The sequence below is a fragment of the Urocampus carinirostris genome, chromosome 16, assembly GCF_059441175.1.
Source record: "Urocampus carinirostris isolate Australia breed hairy pipefish chromosome 16, RoL_Ucar_1.0, whole genome shotgun sequence".
Lineage (NCBI taxonomy): Eukaryota > Metazoa > Chordata > Actinopteri > Syngnathiformes > Syngnathidae > Urocampus > Urocampus carinirostris.
In genome coordinates, this window is record NC_142364.1 from 16,285,310 (window position 1) to 16,305,224 (window position 19,915).

Sequence of the window (19,915 nt, forward strand, 5' to 3'; positions counted from 1 at the left end):
CACACGCTCGGAGAGTTGCTCAAAACGGGAACGACACGGCAAACGAGTGCCTTCATGTAAATATGCTCAACGTGGCCCCTTAAGTCAGTCTCAGTCACCGTTATTTCCGAGGTTGTTTTTCCACTGCGAGCAAACAGCCGAGCATGACTTCCCGTGACCTTATAAGGGAACAAAACGGAGGCGGATTGCAGAGCCTGCTGTTGCCCTGGCAACGCCTCCCACCCTCCCCTCAGCGCGGTTCGACCGTCGCCATCTTTTATTCCTCCCCTTTCTTGATTCTTCGACAATTCCCCGCCGGCCTGCACGTCAATTCCCATTCCAATGACACGCAGAAGGAAAAACGCCCTATTTCGCGTGTAGAAGCCTCGAGAAAATCCCCTCCCCCCACCTCCTTGAAGTGTTCTTCCTCCCGAACGAGAGGACCTCTCCCACCCAGTCCGAATTACAAGTGCGCTGCCGCATTATGTGTGTGCGCGCGCGCCCAGAAGCCATTTTGAGAGCGAGCACAGCCGAGAAACTGCTCGACACTTTTAAACCAACACGCCACTTTAGTGACTAATGGCAGCAGTGAAAATTCCCAAGATGTCTCCCTATTAAGATTCCTTTTGCCTTTTACAGACTTGGATTACATATTTTGAATACCAGCTGTAAGTCTACAATATTGATATATATACAAAAAGGTACTATGTTACATAAGTTGCTGTAGTAGAAAACTATGGATGGAACTCACTTGGAAAGAGAGAATTCCTTTATATAGAATTTTTAAAAAGTCCAAAGTGAAGTGTTAAAATCAATTACCTACCAAACAACATTTCCTTGTCGTTTAAATGAGATGTTTCTTAGTAAGTGGTTGATATGGAAGATGTTTTTATGGTTGACGTGAGCCTGTCTTCCAAGGAGAAAGAGGGAGAGATGGTTTGCATATTGCCAAAACAGATGATGGCTGAAGATTCACTCTTCACGGGCTGGGAGAAAATGGCAAGAAGCACTCATTATTTCTACTTTTTTTTTTTAAAGAGCTCTCACTTTTGTGCTGAAAGAGTCCTTCCTTTTCAGGAGATGTCTCCCCAGCCCGTGTTAATGACATTGTTGGAGGATCCGAAGATGGAGCAGAAGTCGTTCCTCCTGTACTTGCGTCATGTAGGCCTTCACACTGCATTTGAGGTAAATATCTTCAACCGTGGTCCTTGTCTTCTGGCTTAGGGAGTCTTGGACTGCAGATGTTGCTGAGTGGTTTGGGGAAATCAGGTCTGTCCTTGAGCAAGGTCATTTGTTTCCATAAAACTGGGGACAGCACGGACCAACCTTTTTGCCATGCAGTCTCCAAAAGTCCAGCAGTTTCTGTTTTGGGAGAAAATGTCGAGAGAGACGTTAAACAAAGCAGTTGGGTTCTGGAACAAATGGTGAGACAGTAACCCACATGAGGCCAACAATGACGCCCACTGGTATTTGACGAGAGGTTAAGAGAATAATGATGCAACAAAAAGCTTTCTTTATGGAAGGGCAGGAATATTTTAATGAACAATAAATTGCATGCCTTATTCACAAACAAATAGTATCATAAAATTGGACTTACTCACTGTTACTCATACAAGGCCTCAACTTTACATTTAGATAATTTAAACTTTGTTTTTCCTTACACTCTCAAATAAATGTAACATTTTATTTACATTCATTTAAAAATGAAAACTAGTATAACAGGGGAGTGCCATGAGACCTGGCTTAAGACAAATATAAATGATTCCAAGCAGAGGAAAAAAGGCTGAAAATGTTCACAAGGTAATTACATCCAGTACATTCTCTTCCTTCTTCTCAGTCCCTTTCAAAGGAAGTAATCACTGGATCTTATCATAGTCCATGAGAGGTAAGGAAATCAAATGTAAGATCCCTTTTTGGAACAAAGGAAAGCCATGTAGGCCATTAAGTCCCTGTGCTTTTGTAGGAAAATGGCTGCTGAGAGAGCTTTCAGGCGCCCTCTCTCTCCTGTGTGTTGAAGGACTTCTTGTGCCTCCCTCTAAAAGCAGCAGCGCCTCGTTCAGCTACACTCTGATTGGTTGGCCAGGCTGCCTGCTGTTAACCAGCCAATTGCCTGAGCATTGGTTGATGGGGGGAGCAGAGCAGCAAATGTCAAACAAAACCTCTTGTTGGGGAAAGTAGAACTACTTTCAAACAAAAGCTTTTATTTACTTTAAAACAACTCCAGTGGATTCAAGCAGTCACTTCAAAATTAAGTGAGCATGTGTTTATTATCTGTGCCGCTGCATAGAAGCATTGGCTGCAGAATTAAATCGCCTTTACATTGTAATCGGCGTTGAGCGTGTTACTCAACAACAATAGTTACAGTTACTAGTTATGTCATTTAAAGATAATTCTGTCACCTCTCTGATGACTGACACCCAAAAGTAGTGTGTTACTCTGTAAGTAAAAATCTAGTTACAAGTTAGCGTTTCTACTCGCATTGAAGCCGACCAACTGCTTTAAAATAGCCTCATAATAAAAAAAATAGAAGAAACCCTTCATTTATCTGCAAGTTTGAGAACTTGCAAACGAACACTCAGTCGAGACACTCCATATCCATTTTGTCGCCGGGCTTCAAATTACCTCAAGCTTTCCTTTTCCATTTCTAGGTACTGTCCAAGATGTTTTTTTTCCAAGCAGAGTGTATTGCAAAAACAATTTCACAAATAAAAACACCAAAATTCAGCACACGTTTACTTTAAATTCTGTGCTCATGTCTGCCCCATTGATTTAAAAAAAAAAAAAAAAAATTCTTCTTGTACAAGCCACGCCCCCTTCACATATGCTGACTACCGTTCGCTACTGGTGACGCATAACCAAACATGCACATATAAACTGACCCCCTAATTTCAGTATTTTGTTTTATGGTTGTAAATACAGCTTGGATATGAGTATATTCCGTAGAGAGGATATTTCAATGAGGATAATTTCGTAGTACTTTGTGCGCAAGACGGCACCACTGTAACTTCATTCAGTTTTACTTTGTAGCTATATCTGAAAATGCCCAACCTTTCTGAGCTTGTTGCTGGCAGATAGAGGGTTATGTTACATTGTGAGCGAAGGAGGAACGTTCAAAGGACGTGTTAACAATCTGCTTTTAATAAGTAGCGCGAAGAACGCACCATGTTGTAACTACAATTGAGTTACAAAATGTATTAATACCTTTTTACAGTTCTCGTGAACCGACAAAAGTAATTGCATTCCAAGAACGTGTTCCTTTGCAACATGTTAGTCCCAGCACGGATTATAATGCTGTTACATTTTTTGGGGTGTTTCTGTCAAGCGCTGCCTGATTTTTACTTTTATTTGTTATTGTTTACCTGAGCACTAACAAAACAGAACTCCATAATTACGCCCCTTAAATCTATCCAATAATTGACCAAACGAATGAAGACACATTTGACTATTGTACAAGATACGATTAGGGAAATAGAAGTGAAACATTTTGGTCTGATGATCAATTTTAAATGGCAGTCAGTGAACACAAATGTTTCAAGCATTTGCTCATAAAAAGAAAAAAATCCGGAAAAACAATCTTTTTTAAGAGTTTATATGCGCAAGTTTAGGTGCTGTGTGGCAGGTTTGTTTTTATTTTTCATATAAATGAATTTTGATGTTAATCCTGAAAGCAAACTTAACCATAGTGATAATATCCATCCATCCACCCATTATCTGCACCGCTTATCCACAGTAGGGTCGCGGGGGTGCTGGAGCCCATCCGAGCTATCTTCAGGCAGTCGGCAGGGACACCCTGAACTGGTTGCCCGTCCGTTGCAGGGCACAGAGACAGACCACTCACTCGCTCATTCACACCTAGGGACAATTTGGACCGGCAATTCACCTGACATGCATGTTTTTGGAATGTGAGAGGAAACCGGATTGCCCTGAGGAAACCCAAATAAGCATGGGGAGAACATGTAAACTCCAGACAGGAAGGTTCGATCCCATGACCTCAGAACTGTGCTGCACACAGGTTATCCACTGTGCTGCACACAGGTTATCCACTGTGCTGCCTGTAGTGATGATAATAACTCTACCCTATTTTTTTCTTTTACTTACTGAACATTGTGTACATATTTTATAGAATCACATTCCATAAATGTTTTTTTTAAATACAAATTAAAACTGGTTTGTAGATCTTCTATATCCACTGAGTTGATGGATCTGATTTTACTTTAATACTATAGGGAGTCGAGCACATACTATATATTTAATACATTTGGGGTTACAGATAAGAGACACATTTACTATTAAGGAACTTTGACTTTGATTTACTCAAATTAAGTCACAAGCTAAATTTCTGCTTTGCTGTAAAGCAAATATATCTTTGTCTTTTATTTGAAGGGCTACCAGCTGTTTTTCTTTTTTCATATTTCGGTGACAATCCTAATAAGGTCAACATGTAGAAGTGTTATAAAAACAAATGCCTTTTGGCATTTTTAAAACAAATGTTTCTGCTCATTTGAGGAGAGAGTCGAACGAGTTGTTATCTTCCGTTTGGTCAACACGAGCAGGGCAGATTCGTCACAAACGTGCTGAGGCTGTCAATTCAATACAAGAAAATCTAAAGATTTTTTCAAAATTAGATCCAACGTGCAATATATATTTGAATTATGGAATTGTTAATCGACATCCTTAGTCGACGCCTTTATCTTTAGTCTACGAGCGGGTTGTAGTTGTCGTGGCGAAAGTGCGCCTGTCGTCTCGACGCGGGGCCAAAGCCCAAGCTAAGCTAGGCGCTGTATTGTGGGAGAGAGAAAGAAGCGACGGTACCCCGTCGAAGCTCTCCACACACAGCAACACGGACTCAAGCTGCAGCCGCACAATATATGTGGGCTCTCGCTCAGAAACGAGACACTTCTAGCTTTCTTTTAGGGAAATCATGTAACGTAAGCGGGGCGGAAAGCAACTCCCCTTTATCTCGCCGATTCGACAAGAAAAAATCCCTCGATAGGGGCGAAACATGTCCAAGCCGGGGGAGAGAAACAAATTATACGAGGACCATGGCAGAAAGCAGAGTTCAAGTAAGCCATTTCCCTTCTCGTTCTCCACCTTTCATTTGATTGCCTTGCCGAGCGACATAAAGTCACGCGTGTGTAGCCTTTTTATTGGAAGTGTCGCGAACGAGGAAGGTGCTGGGTTAACTGGCGGCTGCGAGCGAGTGTTATAGCCGCCGTTGCTGGCTCACGTTAGCTGGGGTTTACCTTCCCGTGTGTGTGTTTTCAGCGTTGGCCAACGGCACGGACAGTCACCCCGGCTCGACGGAAAAGCGGAGCCACCACTGGCGAAGTTTTAAGTTGATCATCGACCCGGCGTTGAAAAAGGGCTCGCACAAGCTGTTTCGCTATGATGGACATGCTTTCAACATGCCTGTAAGTCGACCGCCGCCGGTGAAAGTAACCTAGGAGTCGATGTCCATTACGGAGGCATCGCGTCTCTGGATCTTAACTCCACCACTGTGGTCGTCGAAAAAGCCAGAGCGACTTTACTCTACTTTGTTTACTCGTCGTAGTAGTGAATGAGCGGTTAGCGGGATGACAGCGTTGTGCTTCCTCATTTCCTCAGAACTCGGGGATGCCACCGGTGGACAGCGTCAGAGATCCAAGGATCGGTCGTTTATGGACTAAATACAAAGAAACGGACTTACCAGTGCCCAAATTTAAGGTAGGCTTTACAACATTTGTCCCCTTGGTCTACCGGTGGTTTTTCCACCACTACTCTTCCGTAGTGCTTGTCTGTCATTAATTCCAAACACACCACTTGCCCTTCTGGTGCACTCGTATTTGTGAATCAATATTAGCAATTTAAACTCATCAAACTGTTGCTTTTTCTGTTTACAGTTTTGCACATTTCTCTTGCATCTATTTACTTTCCCATTTAAAGTGAGGTTCATGCTTTTTGGGGTGCAGTAATCTATCAGTCGGCAGATGATCATCTATAATTTCCTTAATTCTTGGTGATCACTAATCATCTTGCTGAAAAATGAAATGTCATCCATGATCTTATCTCCTTCCTCATAAGACTAAAGTTAAGCAATGTCATCTTTTCTGCAGATAGCTACAAGGTTTTTCATTTGATTTGCTCTAACTAATGTATGTGCAGTTAAGACAAGTTTCTGTGTTTTACAGTCAAATTTGATTGAAACGCTGAGAGTGCATTTTGCTTCTTCGAAAGAAAATGGCCATAGTGTCAGATTTTAGAAAGAATCTGTATACCTCGTGCACTGCTTGATCATTTGGACAAATGTTTACCATTACATAGCCTTAGTGAGATTTCTCAAAACAGCTACTCAAAGCTTTAGGTTCTAGCCGTGCTTTGCATAGCAATTTGTCTGACGCCATCATTTTGCTTAAAATCTCCTTTTTGAAGATTGACGAGTTTTACATCGGCCCCGTGCCTCCGAAGGAAGTGACATTTGCTCGCTTGAATGACAACATCCGCGAGGGCTTCCTGACCGACATGTGTAAGAAGTTTGGAGACATTGAGGAGGTGGAGATCCTTTACAACCCTAAGAACAAGAAACACCTGGGCATTGCCAAAGTGGTATTTGAGAGCGTCAAATCTGCCAAGGCGGCTGTGCAGAAGCTACACAACACGTCTGTGATGGGGAACATCATCCACGTGGAGCTGGACCCAAAAGGTAAAGAACTTGCAGATACTACCAGATTTTCACTTCCAACATAGGGCTTACTTTGGGCAACAGCTGTCATGTGATCAACTGCTTTGCTCGGGAACTGAGATCTAATTGAATTTCGGTGAATGTAATCCCTGCTCCCTCAAGCCCCTGACTGGGGGCACCATCCATTCCCCAGTGAGCCTAATTTCAGCCTTGTAAGCACTCATCAACTTGACGCCACCAACACCAAAATCAACTCTGCTGTCATTTTTCGGGAGAGTGTACATTAAGTTGAAATTTTAGATCTGTTTTGATTTCGATGGGTTTAACTAAAAAAAAATCAAAATAAAATATGGTCTTTTGACTGCAATGAAAAATAATTATATTCAAAATGATATTTCAGGAATGCCCTACTGTAGAAAACTAACCAAACACACATGGTTTTTATGTGTAAAAACATTTGCAGCATGTTTTAATTAAAATGTCACTCATATCATAACATAGTGAATATAATTTTAATATTAATAATTAACTTTTTGCATTGCAATGCAATTTGTTTCTGCATGCAAATCCTTCCGATGTTTGCGCATTAGCCGCCAGGGGTCAGTAAATATACATAAAGACTATCACAATTCCTCAGCTCCACTGTGGTAATAGCCTTTTTAAAAAGAGGATACATAATACATAATAATAATAATAATAATAATAATTTCCTTGTATTGTCATTCTGTGTAACAATGTACACAGAACGAAATGTCGATTGCATCTGACCCGATGCAGCCGCAGCCAATACATGCTCCAGCACCACCGTTACCCGAGTGAGTATAAGCGGTGCAGAAAATGGATGGATGTTTAGTGCATTCTCATGAATTCTAAAATACATTGATTAGAGTTTTGTTAGACCCGCCATGTTTTTTTTTGTATTGAATTTTAGTAGTCTGTTGGTGGACTTAAATGTGTACCGTATTTCTTTAATAATCCTGAGCTTCTTTGTATACCTAGTAAGGTAATAAAGATCAAGTTCTAATTTAAAACGGTGACTCCAACATTCAAGCCCCTCTCTACTTTTGAACAAAACAATGGATTCTTCTGCATAACACTTGGGTTTCAGATTACTTTGATAGGCATTGTGTTCTCTACTTAGAAATGTCATTCATTATTGAGGTCCTTTTTAATGATTCCTCTAACCAAAGATCCAATGCCGTTCAACGTTAAAAAAAAGTATTAAAACCGCTGTCACATTCTCAAGCTGAGAACTGTATTTGACAATAATGCTTGTGGTGACTTAGTATAATTAAGCGGTAGTGTAGGTGACATCTCACCTGTAGCCACCCAAGGTATAAACTAATGAAACATTTGCAATTTACCTTGCGACCACAAAAACCACAAAGGCCAAGCATTAAAAACATTATTAGCAGTACAAATACACATAGTAGAGGAGCGTGTGAGTTTGAAACACCCTGAATCTACATTTTAAGACAGAAATGGCAGTGATGATAACTAAATTTACATTTAGTTTTGTTTTTCCTTACTGCATAATACAAAAAAGTAGTGAATGTTCTTTTCTTGATGTTGTTTAGCAATGGTTTCGATTATTTAATTTAGTTCATTAAACTTTTAACATTTTGTTTAATTCTCTGAAATTGTATTGATTTTATTTTATACTTCTACTGTTTTTATTTTTGCTGTCACATTTTTTGCTTACTGGAAATTGAGGTTGTCATGAATTATAATGTAATATAATTCAACCTTTGAAATGTAATTACAAAAAAATGTTAAATTATTTTCTCCACATCGTTTTGCATTTGGCTGTCAACCCAGTCCAAACAATTTGAAATGAATCATAACAGGTTGTTCTGTAGACCCAGCATCACACCTCGCTGTTATCTGCTTCTCAGGTGAGAGTCGCCTTCGGTACTTCCAGCTCCTTATTAACGGAAGCTACACACCGCGGACCTTGCCTGTCGGGGGTGAGGATGCGAGAGAAGTTTCTCCTCGAATCCTGGCGGAAGCTTTACTAGTAAGAAATAAAATACTCCCATTTCTAGGATTACGGTTATGATTTATACCATACAGACTTGTTCTCTTTCAACCGCTCTAAAACATGACCTTTGACTTTTTGCTGCCCCATGATACAATAGTTGGAGTTAATTATTTACTTTTGCCAGTAGGGTTTTCAAATCATTGATTTGAAACTCTCAGGTGTAGTATTTTTTTGTTTTTGAGTTTCTCTCCTGCCCAACTTGTTGAGAACCAGTCGACCCACACCTGATTTTTACTATTCTTTATATTGTAGAACTGTACCTATATTTTCAGTTCCTTTAATCCCATCTTTTAACTTATCTGCCAGGGGTTTCTCTTCAGTGGTACGATCGATAAATTAGATTTAAAGGTGTACGTGCACCAGGATTTCATGAGATGTGCTGATGTCACTAGGACGATCTTTTTGATTTTATTTTTCTTTGGTGGGCAGGGGCATTGTATGAATTGTCGAGTTTTGTTTGCAATGTACTTTCTATTGTTAATGCGCCAACACCGACTCTCAAGTTGTTTTTTTTTGGCGGGGGGGGGGGGGGGGGGGTCGGGGGGGGGGGCAAAGACTAAATGAAACGTGCCGATTCTTTGTTTTTAAATTTCCCTGCAAACTTTGGATCTTTTATACGGCACATTGTGTGAAACCCAACATTTTTCATCAGGCAGAAGATTTTGTATTGTGATACTTTCTGTTTTGAATGTTTTCTGACTTAAAAGTCTCCCACATGGTTGTAATTTGGCTTTTTTTGTCTCTATCAAAGGCATGCGAACCCATCCGCAGGTTGTCGGAAAGCAGCTTGTCAGCCGCGGCGGGCTCGGTGCCGCCAGGCAGCAGCAGCTCCACTACACCACTGTCCCTGGAGACAGGCTACTCTAGCCTGAGGCAGGACACCCCTCAGTCCCAGGGTACACCTCGCCAAACAGGGACCCCCTTTTCTCAAGACTCTAGTTACTCTAGTCGCCAGTCCACACCAGCATACCAGCCGAGCCGGGCAGAGAGTTCGGGAAGCTACAAGTCACGGAGACATGAAAGCAAGTTCCAGAATGCGTACAATCGCAGACCGGAGAGGCCTCAGTATCGCAGCAACATGCATCGGAGTGCAACTCCCGAACAAGTGTCCTTCAAGCAGCTGCACCTCAGCCCTCCTGAGCCTCCACCTTCAACCCCATCTTTCTCATACACAGCACCTCCTCCTGCCACATCCAACTTCAAATCCGCTTTCTCACCCTACCAGGCTCAGTTGCCTCCCGCTTTTCCCCCATCAGAAGCGTTTCATCACCCGCCCCAAAGGGAGGATGAGTACCAACGTCCACCTCAACCACCTGTGGCTGCTCCAATTGACGTTTTGACCTCGAATGTCCGACCAGAAACCCCCCCTATACCTGAGCCCCCGCCGGAACCAGGGCATCATCCTAGCACGCCTCCTCCCAGGACACCTGATCATTGCCCATCACCCAGTTTGCCCGCCGGCGATTCCGAGCGCAACAGCCTCGACTCGCGCATTGAGATGCTGCTCAAGGAGAAAAGGACTAAACTGCCTTTCCTGGCAGAACGGGATTCCGACACTGAGGTGCGAATGGAGGGAAGTCCCATTTCCTCCTCGTCCTCCCAGCTTTCCCCCATCGCCCCATTTACAGGTGGGGGTGCACCAAACTCCCGACCCACTAGCACAGGCTTAGAGGACATCAGTCCCACGCCACTGCCGGATTCAGATGAGGACGATGAGCCCATCTACGGTACCGCCTCACTGGTCAAGCGCAGCGGCTCCCCCCTTGACCACAACAGCAACAGTCAATTTAAAGAGGAACATCCTCGAGCTCACACGGCAGCAGAAAAAATGGAGACGGTAAGGTGGCACCGTTTTAAAGACAAATGTTCAGTTTTTATTAAGGCTGACGAAAATAAATTGAGCTCAGAACAATCATTGTGGTGTTCACAGAAGTGTAGTAAAACCTGAAAGCTGTTTGCTTGATGGATTAAGTGCAGAAATGAGCTCCTGTATTTCCCGGACTACAAGGCACCCAAATTATTGTGCAACCCTAACTTTTACTGTAATTTTAATTCTATGCACCTTATTGTCCGATTTGCCTTATATATAAGTAAGATATATTGCAAACGATTGTTTATTCCTATTTTCTAATAGTGCAGAAAATACAATATTTTCCTTTTCGATGGGATGTTTTAACTAGGGCGTATTGTTATCTGCTTGTGGAATTGGTGAATAAACGGCCTTTTTTGTTGAAATTATTTTTTGCCACTCTTGTGAATCAGGAGAAGGATGGCAGTTAAATGTTAGGCAATCAAGTCCTTAAAAAACAAAACAAAATCAGAAGGTAACATAAGTAGCATGTGGGTCTGGTCAAGAAATAGCTCTTGACTTAGACATGAACCCATTTTGAAGACTTATGATGGATTATTATAGAATTTTATTCATGATGAAGCGCGTTTCGCATATTAAGTAATATTGATACATTTTTAATTGCTATTTGGGAGGTGTCATTTTAATTCTGCAATACACTAATTTGGATGCATTCCTACTTTAACTTTTGATTCAATGTTTTGGATGACTTCTCATATTTTGTTATAGAGTCATCCATCGTCCGGGGAAGATATGGAGATCTCTGATGACGAGATGCCCGGCACGCCAATCACTGGCGGCGACTGTGGCAAAGGCATCGTTGTCAACTCCGCTGTGTCCCCCATCCAGAATCTGGCGCTCCATACACCAGGTTTCTCCCACTTGGCTCACCAGGCAGGCTTTGCCATGCCACACCATCACCTTAGTGCTGTGCCAGGGCATCCGGCTCACCTGGCTGCCCACCCTGCTGTGCACCCGCACCTGCTGCCACACATGGCTCACTACACGTCCGGCATGATCCCAATGGTACAAATGGAGCTGATGAACTGTGTGCGGTGGGAACAGTGGAGCACAGTTCCCATGTCCTTCCAGATGCAGCAGCAGATGCTGAGCCGCATGGCGCAGACCCGCGGCCCTTATCCTTACCCACACTTTCTTGACAGTGCGACCACTGGACCGTTCGCCACGCCGTATCAACATTTATCTATGGACACCACACATGCAAGCAATGCAGAAGTGTCTGGTCAACAGTGGCAGCATCCCAGCATGCCAAAGTTCAACCCAACTGTCCCACCTCCCGGATATGAAACGAAAAGGGAAGACCCCCACAAGGCTACTGTTGAAGGGGTGCTGCAGGTCATTGTCAAAGAACTCAAGGCAATCATGAAGAGGGACCTGAATCGCAAAATGGTGGAGGTGGTGGCTTTTAGGGCCTTCGATGAGTGGTGGGATAAGAAGGAACGATCAGCAAAAGTAAGTTTTTTTAATGGTGTCTGAAATTCATTTTGCTGATTGGTATTTTCGAAAAAGTTATGATTGCCAAATTTTCTGATGTTTTTTTAATACACTCTGTTATAGCTTTTGTTAATTATGCAACAATTAAGAATGAAAATACTGTGTATTGTCACACCTCACCAACAATATTCACAACACACATCTGGTGCAGCTTCTTAATGAAATGTTTTTGTTGCCATACACAAAGTTTTCACAGGTAAAAATAAATGTGCTCCGTAGCTCTAAAATTTGAACAATTATTTTTGAACTGTAATAATCATCAATTGTAAACACAATTTATCATTGGAGTCAAAACTCGTCAGTAAAACTTGCTTTTTTATAAACTTTAATTATAAATTTAAACAAATGTTGTGTAATGTATTTCAAAATATGGTTTGAATTCTATATGTTCTCGTCACAGGCATCTTTGACTCCTATCAAAAGTGCAGAGGGGAAGGAAGAAGAGAGATCTAAACCTAAAGAGACTATAGGTTCAAGTCTGCTTGAGAACTGGAACAAGGGTGAGGGGCTGGGGTATGAAGGCATGGGACTTGGAATCAGCTTGCGGGGAGCCATCCGCTTGCCTTCTTTCAAGGTAGCCAAATACATTTTTCTGTAGATCTGTTCCTCCTAATTTCATCCACAGTGTTTAATATTAATCATTGGAATGCAACCCTTAGGTTAAAAGGAAGGACCCGCCTGAGGCTATCACAGCAGGAGAGAATAAACGAGCACGGCCTTCAACGCCTGTTGATGATGAACTAGAGGACGAAGGTACATTTTTGTAAAATATTTTGTACTTAGTGGGGTTTTGACAAATTTCTAAACAAATCCAAAGGAAATTTAGTTCTGAAATATAAAAAAGTAAATTCACTGTAGTTAGCTAATGAATGTTTGGATGAACATTTAAAATATCTTATTAATGTAGTTATTCTTATTTTTTTCCCTCATGTTCAGACCGTGATCGAGATAAGACGGAGCTCACCTCGGACAACCATAAAAGAGATGGCGACGGTATTTCTACCAAACGAAGACATTCGCGACCACTTGATCTTGACAGTGAGGGTGAGGAAGAGGCTGACACATCTGGAAAAGAGGAGTCGCTGGGTGATCGAGAAGAAGAACCTAATGTGACAGAAGCCCCGGAAAGGCTGTCGCCAAGCAAAGTAAGAGCAGTGAAATTTCAATTGCGTTGTATTTTAAAATTGCCGCATCCTTTTATAATTTTTTTTGCTCATAATTACCTCCAATAACATATACGTAGTTGTTTTTTGTTGTTGTTGTGCACATATTTGAATTTTGGAAGAGAAGTAAAAACAAAAATAGAGAAACGTTTAAAATGGCATTTTTTTTAGGTAAGCAAAATATTGCAATTACATTTGTTGAAGTGACTTACATAAAATATAATTTGGCATTTCCTTGACTTAAATTATTGATCAATTTAATGTATACTATGAAGTGTTATCAACAATTCATAAGTGGATTTGGTGTTCATCTCTAATATGTCCGTTAAGGATGCAATGATTTTAAAGTGTGAAGATCTGATTCATCAACACACGTTTGTGATTAATAGTTTTTTTCTCTAAGTGTAAAGAGACTTTGAAGACTCAATGTTACTTATTGTTTTGAAAGAGTGGTGATGAAGGAGTCGCCAGAGCTTCGAGTGAGAGCGCATCCTCAGATTCCTCTGATGATGGTACTTCATTCAACCAATTACCAAATGTTATTTAAAAAAAAAAAATCTGTATGTCAACTCACATCATCATCCTCTGCAGAGTCAGGGAGTTCCACATCGTCCAAGAGCAGCTCAGACTCTTCGTCAGCCACCTCGGACTCCTCTGAGTATGAGGTGAGCTCGGAAGAGGAGATCTCTGAAGCGGAGCTTGAAGACGATACAGGCAAAGCCAGAAAGACTTCCTCATCATCTTCGTCATCTTCATCTTCGTCTTCGGATGAAGAGGGGGAGACTGACTTTAAGCCACCCAGTCCTTCTTTGATCTCTATCACTGATGTCACAGAGGAGCTAAGCAGCAAACCGAAAATCAGACCTCTAAGTCCTGAGAAATTAGTGGAGAACAAGAAACCTTTGTCTCCCAAAGCGGTTCCAGGTAGGCATTCCATGCAGGTGTTTTGACTGATGGCATAAGTAGCATATTAATCACTGTTTTACTAAAACAAAAAATCGCTTATTTTATTTAAGTGATGTTTATATCCAATATTGTTTGAGAGCAACTATATATTTTTCAGGTTTAATGTTTGAACAGATGCAAAAATGGTGAGGTTGTGTATTTATGACTTAGGTCAAAATGATGAAATAATGTTAACCCATGTATCCCAAAGAAGGAAAACAAAAATTGCATGCATAATACATATGGGTCCAAAAGCTTCAGTTCCTAGCTTTTAGGTGATTGGTCTTTGCCCTCCGTAAGGATACAAAACTTTTCTGATTTTGTAGCCAAAGAAGAAGAAATCGGTTCTGACGGAAGTCGCACCATGAAGTTGGATTTGCAGGAGAAACTCCGGCCACCCTCGCCAAAGGACACTCATCCTTCTGACTGTGACCAAGAGATCAAACCCAGAGGTAAAACAGAGCCCGAAGGAGCGGCCACGAAATCAGGTGGTTTAGCCCCGCTCCACCATGATTCCGAAGCACCCGCAACCCGAACCTCTTCCGGCTCCTTAATGCACCTCCCTCTCCCACCGCGCCCCACAGTAGAAGGTCGCTCCCTACTTTACCCGCCATCAGAACTCTCCCAGCGATCTCGCCTTCCCACGGACGAGGAAATTCCCAGGACTCCCGGCCGAGACCTGATGGAACGAGCTCGCAGTCTGGGCAAGTCGCAGAGCACGGACACTGTGCCCAACACCCCAGGTAGTGATGCCCCACTGACGGGAAGCAGCCTGATGCTCAGCTCCCCGCACATTCCTGGTAGTCCTTTCTCTTATCCTGCTCAGTCTCCTGTCCTCAGCGCCGGAGTCCCTCGAACTCCGGGCCGAGACTTAAACTTTACCCCTGTCTTTCCTGATTCCACTGCACTTAATCGGAAGATCTCCTCCGAGAGCATTGACGATCATCCTGTATTCAAGGAACCTCCTGTCAGCACCTTACCTAACCAAGCCTCATTGACAGGTACACAGCATCCGACCATCCTCTCCGGAGAGATACCAGAATTTCCGGGTGTGGATTCCGAGGCGTCCGAAAGTGTTCTGTCGAAGCGCAAAGGTCGATCTAAAGGGAAAAAGATCCCCCTCGTGTCCGAGTCTTCTGAGCCATCGTCTGAATCGACTCCTTTACGAGACGCTGACTCTCTGAAAATCCCAGCCAACTCCCCTGGAGGCCTGAGCTCAGACTTCCGACACGTGCAACCTCAGACGAATCTGCTGCCCGAAAACGAAGACCATTACCTGTCCTACGAAGAGGACGTGCCTCTGGTCACAAAGCCAACACGGAGGGCACGGCGAGGCTGGGAGGAGCTGCTCCTGGACAGTCTATCACCCGTCACCACGCCGCCACGATCCATCTTCTCCAGACGCAGCGAGTTTGAGGAGATGACCATATTATACGACATATGGAACGAGGGCATAGATGAGGAGGACATCCGTCTCCTCCAAATCACGTATGACCAGATGCTTCAGCAGGACAATGGCAACGACTGGCTCAACGACACCCTTTGGGTTAATCACCCACATATCCTTTACTACGCATCCACTCTGTTATTTTAAACATGATTGTCCAATTCACTTGGTTTGAAGTTAAATGGAATTTGATTATTTCGGGAATTAAATGATAACGTCATGTGGTCAAACACGACGCCCTTTAAGGATTGAGTGATAATAAAGGGCAAACGAATAATGTAGAATGGCATCAAAAATAAAAAAATGTTATCCCCAATATATCATCCCTAATCAAGGGGCTTGTCAGAAGTTATTGCAGGGGAAAAACACTTTTAGTTTATAGTCCGTTTAGGGGTGTAATCAAATCAAACATTAAGCAATATATTTTAATTTTATTAAGCTGAGAAGCGACTTCCAACCGTTTTTGTCTGAGACCAGCCGATACGCCTCTTTTTGTCGGCGTAAAACACTATGTTCCTTGACCCCCTTGCACAAACCAACTGCCCCCGAGTGAAGAAGAAGAGGCGAGATGACGGCATGAGGGATCACATGACCGGCTGTGCTCGAAGCGAAGGGTACTACAAGATAGACAAGAAGGACAAGATCAAGTACCTGCAGAGTACGCGGCTGCAGTATGAGGAACCACCTTTCGACACTCAGGTGGGACTGTGACTATGCAACTACCTGCTTAAGTTATTGATTCCACTTGTTTATTATAGGGTCCAGAAATCAGAATTTGGCAAATAATTCATAATGTTAATCTCTGTGCCTGAAAAGGGTTTATTGTTGCGGAAATTTTCTATCTTAAAATCGATTATTTTGTATCTGTATTTCTCAGTTCCCATTTGAATCACCCACACACAACCTCCTGCCACTCTTTAAATCTTGTTTTCTCTTACCCTTTTTTGTCCTCTCAGGGAATGAGTATTCCTGCGCAAGTCCATGCTTCCACAAGGGCGGGCTCTGAGCGGCGATCCGAACAGCGGCGCTTGTTGTCATCGTTTGCTTGCGACAGTGACTTGCTGAAATTTAACCAGTTGAAGGTGAGCCTTGAGCACCCACCCGCCTTCTCTTGTTTCTGCGACGAAGCGCCTGACTCTAGCGAGACACTGACAAAATGTCGACCCTTTCAGTTCCGCAAGAAAAAGATCAGATTCTGCAAGTCGCACATCCACGACTGGGGTCTCTTTGCTCTGGAGCCCATCGCCGCGGACGAGATGGTCATTGAGTATGTCGGACAAAACATCAGACAGGTAAGAGATCGGCAACAGCTTTAATAAGGCAAATACAAGGCTAGGCGCGGCTACCAATCTACCTGCAAATAGTCAAAATTATAGTGCATGAGGGTTAAAAAAAAAATGATTGCACAACAGGTGAACCTATTAAGTTCTCTTTCCGGTTTGTTTTAAATGCTGGGTCCTCCACTATGTTTTCTCCCTTCTGCAAAGACCGCAACAGTTGAAAAGTTACGGTAGATCTTTACCAAAATGCTTAATGTCTGAGTACTGGTAAAGTGATGGGGGAAAGCCTTGTTGTGAAAGTAATTAACCTTTTTAAATAACTTTATTTTCAAAATTTACTGTTGGACCTTGAAAAGATTTTTAAATGTGTAGGATACATTTATGATGATCCCATTTATAATTTGTGTTAAGCGTTTCTTTAAAACAAGGTATTTAAAATAATCTATTCATATTTTACAATTATATTTCTAGGGGACCTAAAGTTGTAATTATATAAGGAGAACTGTTAATATTTTGACCTGATATTAGCGGTGGGATTATATGTAGATTTAATTCACAAATTTGTGAGTTTTTTTTTTTAGATTTAAAAAATAAAATAAATAAATATATATATTTTCATATAGTTCAAGTCATCATCCACCTTCAGTTTGGTTGACACTTAAACTAAGGAAACAAGACATCAATTGAATTTTAACTTCTAAGGACGGAGAGAGCAGCCAAACCACAGATAAAAGATTCCAAACTGTTCTAAAGGCCCTCCCTGCAGCCTTTTTCTTTGTTAATTCTCCTAGCAAATCTCCCCTAAGGAGTGTGGAAATCAGAGAACAGCAACATGATTGGCCTGTAGTGACAATGATGTTAACAGTTCATAAGTCAAAACAAGTGTGCAACCTATCTATCTATCCTCATCAGTCATATCCCTCGAGAGGGGTGACCAACAGCAAGATAAACACATACACAAAAACAAAAAAAAGAAGAAAGAAAAAAGTACCAAAAAAGACAAAAAAATAATCTTGGCCTACCCAAACAAGTTACAAACTAGCATTCTATCTCCTTTTCCATTATTAGAAAAACTATTGCACTTATCAGAGGGGAAACAAAAATTCATGTGAAATTGTTTCCACATACAATAGGTGATTGCTGACATGCGAGAGAAGCGTTATGAAGAAGAGGGTATTGGCAGCAGTTACATGTTCCGTGTGGACCATGACACCATCATCGACGCCACCAAGTGCGGAAACTTTGCGCGCTTCATCAACCACAGCTGCAATGTAAGAGAGATACCCCTGAGCACAGCAAGGCATCCTTTCTTCCCCGCTCCTTTTTTCATCTCCCTTTAACTTCTCCAGGACCTCTTGCTTTTTTATCTATTTTTATGTTCCTTCATTTTACACATCGCCGTTCCTAACATACTTTCCTTGATTTCGCCTCTCCATTTTAAAGGAAAATTTCATTTTTTATCACAAATATCGTCTTTCATTCCTCCAATTGCCATTTCCTATTTTAAACACTTGTTATTTTTTTCTCTCTCACATTTTCTTCCTTGCAGCCTAACTGTTATGCCAAGGTGATCACTGTGGAGTCTCAAAAGAAGATAGTAATCTACTCACGGCAACCCATCAACGTCAACGAAGAGATCACATACGACTACAAGTTCCCCATTGAGGACGAGAAAATCCCCTGCTTGTGTGGCGCAGAGAACTGCCGGGGAACGCTCAACTGAGGAAAAGCTTCTAACACTGATGGTTTACAATTAATGGTGCTGTTCCATCCATTTGACTTGTTTTGTATAGGTCCACCATCGGCCCTGCCCCTTACAATGACGATCCTATTTGCAAAACATTTCAGTATCGTTTGCATACTCGTCTTCTAGAAGGTGCGTTTCAAAGGCATAATTATCCAGATTGGGATCAAGATCTCCATGAACATTTTGGTTTGGAATTGTTGTAAACATCCAAATCCAACTGGAGTTATGATTGTAACAGGCATCTCCTGCCTTATTTAAAAAGGACTGCCTTTGCATCATTTGAATTTTGGCTTAACAACCGTGCATCTGAGTGCAAATATTCTTTAATAGTATTTGTTTAGGTTTTATCATACACGAGCACTAATATCACGACAACAAAATCTTATTGCAGGTCCACTCACCACCCCAAATGCTAAGTATGTGATATAACGATTTGCAAAGATTTCCCATCTCGCATAAAACTAAACAACCTTAAAAATTGCTTACAAAGGCTGAATTTGAAGCCCCTACGCATAGTTTTATAATTCATCTGAGGCAAGCTTGTATTATTCTGTCAGTGTTCAAACGGTTTGCTCTGTAGAAAATGAAAGAAAAAATGTTGAATGCACTTCTCCTTGGCCAGGCTGACATGAATCCCCGTGAGAACCATGTCCATACTGGATGGAGACTTTCTGTATATATTGTAAACTTGTACAGAAAAACAGCAGACTTTTATACCTTGTCACGGGGTCTCACTTTTAAGATTTTTTTTTTCTAGAGAAAAAAAAGACTGAATATTCAAAAAAAAAGTATTATCAGGGATCTGTAATAGGAACGACAAACTGATTCAAGTACAAAAAAGTAGAAGGTCCACCGTGTACAGGAAGCCACCTTCCATCACCCGTTTTCGGAAAGATTGTTTCTTGTGGAAACGTCTTCATTCCTCTCCCGTCCCACATTTGTAAATAAGCTCACTTAAAAATATAAATATATTTTTATTCCCTGAGGATTTGCTACACTATCAGAGCTCCAAGAGCTGGGTAACATTATGCGGGCAATGAGCTTGTAGCACCACATTTCAGCTTGTGTCAAGCTTCGGTTTTTTCTTTGTTTGTATTCATTTTTGTGTTGGAAATTCTATGAAAAGTCTTTTTGTGGCGTGGAGAAAGTGTGGGTCTAAATTGCTGAATCTGCGAAGAAAGAGGACTGCACAACCAGCCTGCTCCTCACGTTTATTTATTACATGGCAAACGTGATTATGTTTGGGAATAAATGGAAATAAAAGCAGTTTTGCATACTGTACATCCATAAA

The 19,915-nt window shown here is 41.8% G+C and overlaps 1 protein-coding gene across 4 annotated transcripts; it reads left to right on the plus strand.

Moving 5' to 3' along the window:
• Nucleotides 1-255: 255 nt before the first annotated feature.
• On the plus strand, nt 256-19,915 carry setd1ba (SET domain containing 1B, histone lysine methyltransferase a). 4 transcript variants are annotated; one of them, XM_088355948.1, is made up of 18 exons: nt 4,518-5,042; nt 5,245-5,390; nt 5,584-5,682; nt 6,388-6,658; nt 8,533-8,654; nt 9,430-10,515; nt 11,257-12,000; nt 12,443-12,616; nt 12,702-12,795; nt 12,979-13,187; nt 13,654-13,717; nt 13,797-14,129; nt 14,477-15,709; nt 16,130-16,296; nt 16,554-16,679; nt 16,770-16,889; nt 18,011-18,148; nt 18,427-19,915. In XM_088355948.1, the coding sequence occupies exons 1-18, from the start codon at nt 4,982-4,984 to the stop codon at nt 18,598-18,600; spliced, it is 5,361 nt and encodes a 1,786-aa protein (XP_088212074.1). In that variant the 5' UTR covers nt 4,518-4,981; the 3' UTR covers nt 18,601-19,915. The 4 variants fall into 4 exon arrangements, with proteins under 4 accessions (XP_088212072.1, XP_088212071.1, XP_088212073.1 ...); XM_088355946.1 differs by lacking the exons at nt 4,518-5,042; nt 16,130-16,296; nt 16,554-16,679; ... (1 more) ...; nt 18,011-18,148; nt 18,427-19,915 and adding exons at nt 256-647; nt 898-978; nt 1,057-1,164 and having other exon boundaries at nt 14,477-16,080; XM_088355945.1 differs by lacking the exons at nt 16,130-16,296; nt 16,554-16,679; nt 16,770-16,889; nt 18,011-18,148; nt 18,427-19,915 and having other exon boundaries at nt 4,510-5,042; nt 14,477-14,602; nt 14,735-16,082.

What these genes read in the sequence shown, in the direction of transcription:
- setd1ba (XM_088355948.1), top strand. Translation starts at nt 4,982, where the DNA reads ATGTCCAAGCCGGGGGAGAGAAACAAATTATACGAGGACCATGGCAGA. An exon ending in GACATGCTTTCAACATGCCT is followed by an intron (nt 5,391 to 5,583) that starts GTAAGTCGACCG and finishes TCATTTCCTCAG; the next exon opens with AACTCGGGGATGCCACCGGT. An exon ending in TCATCAACCACAGCTGCAAT is followed by an intron (nt 18,149 to 18,426) that starts GTAAGAGAGATA and finishes TCTTCCTTGCAG; the next exon opens with CCTAACTGTTATGCCAAGGT.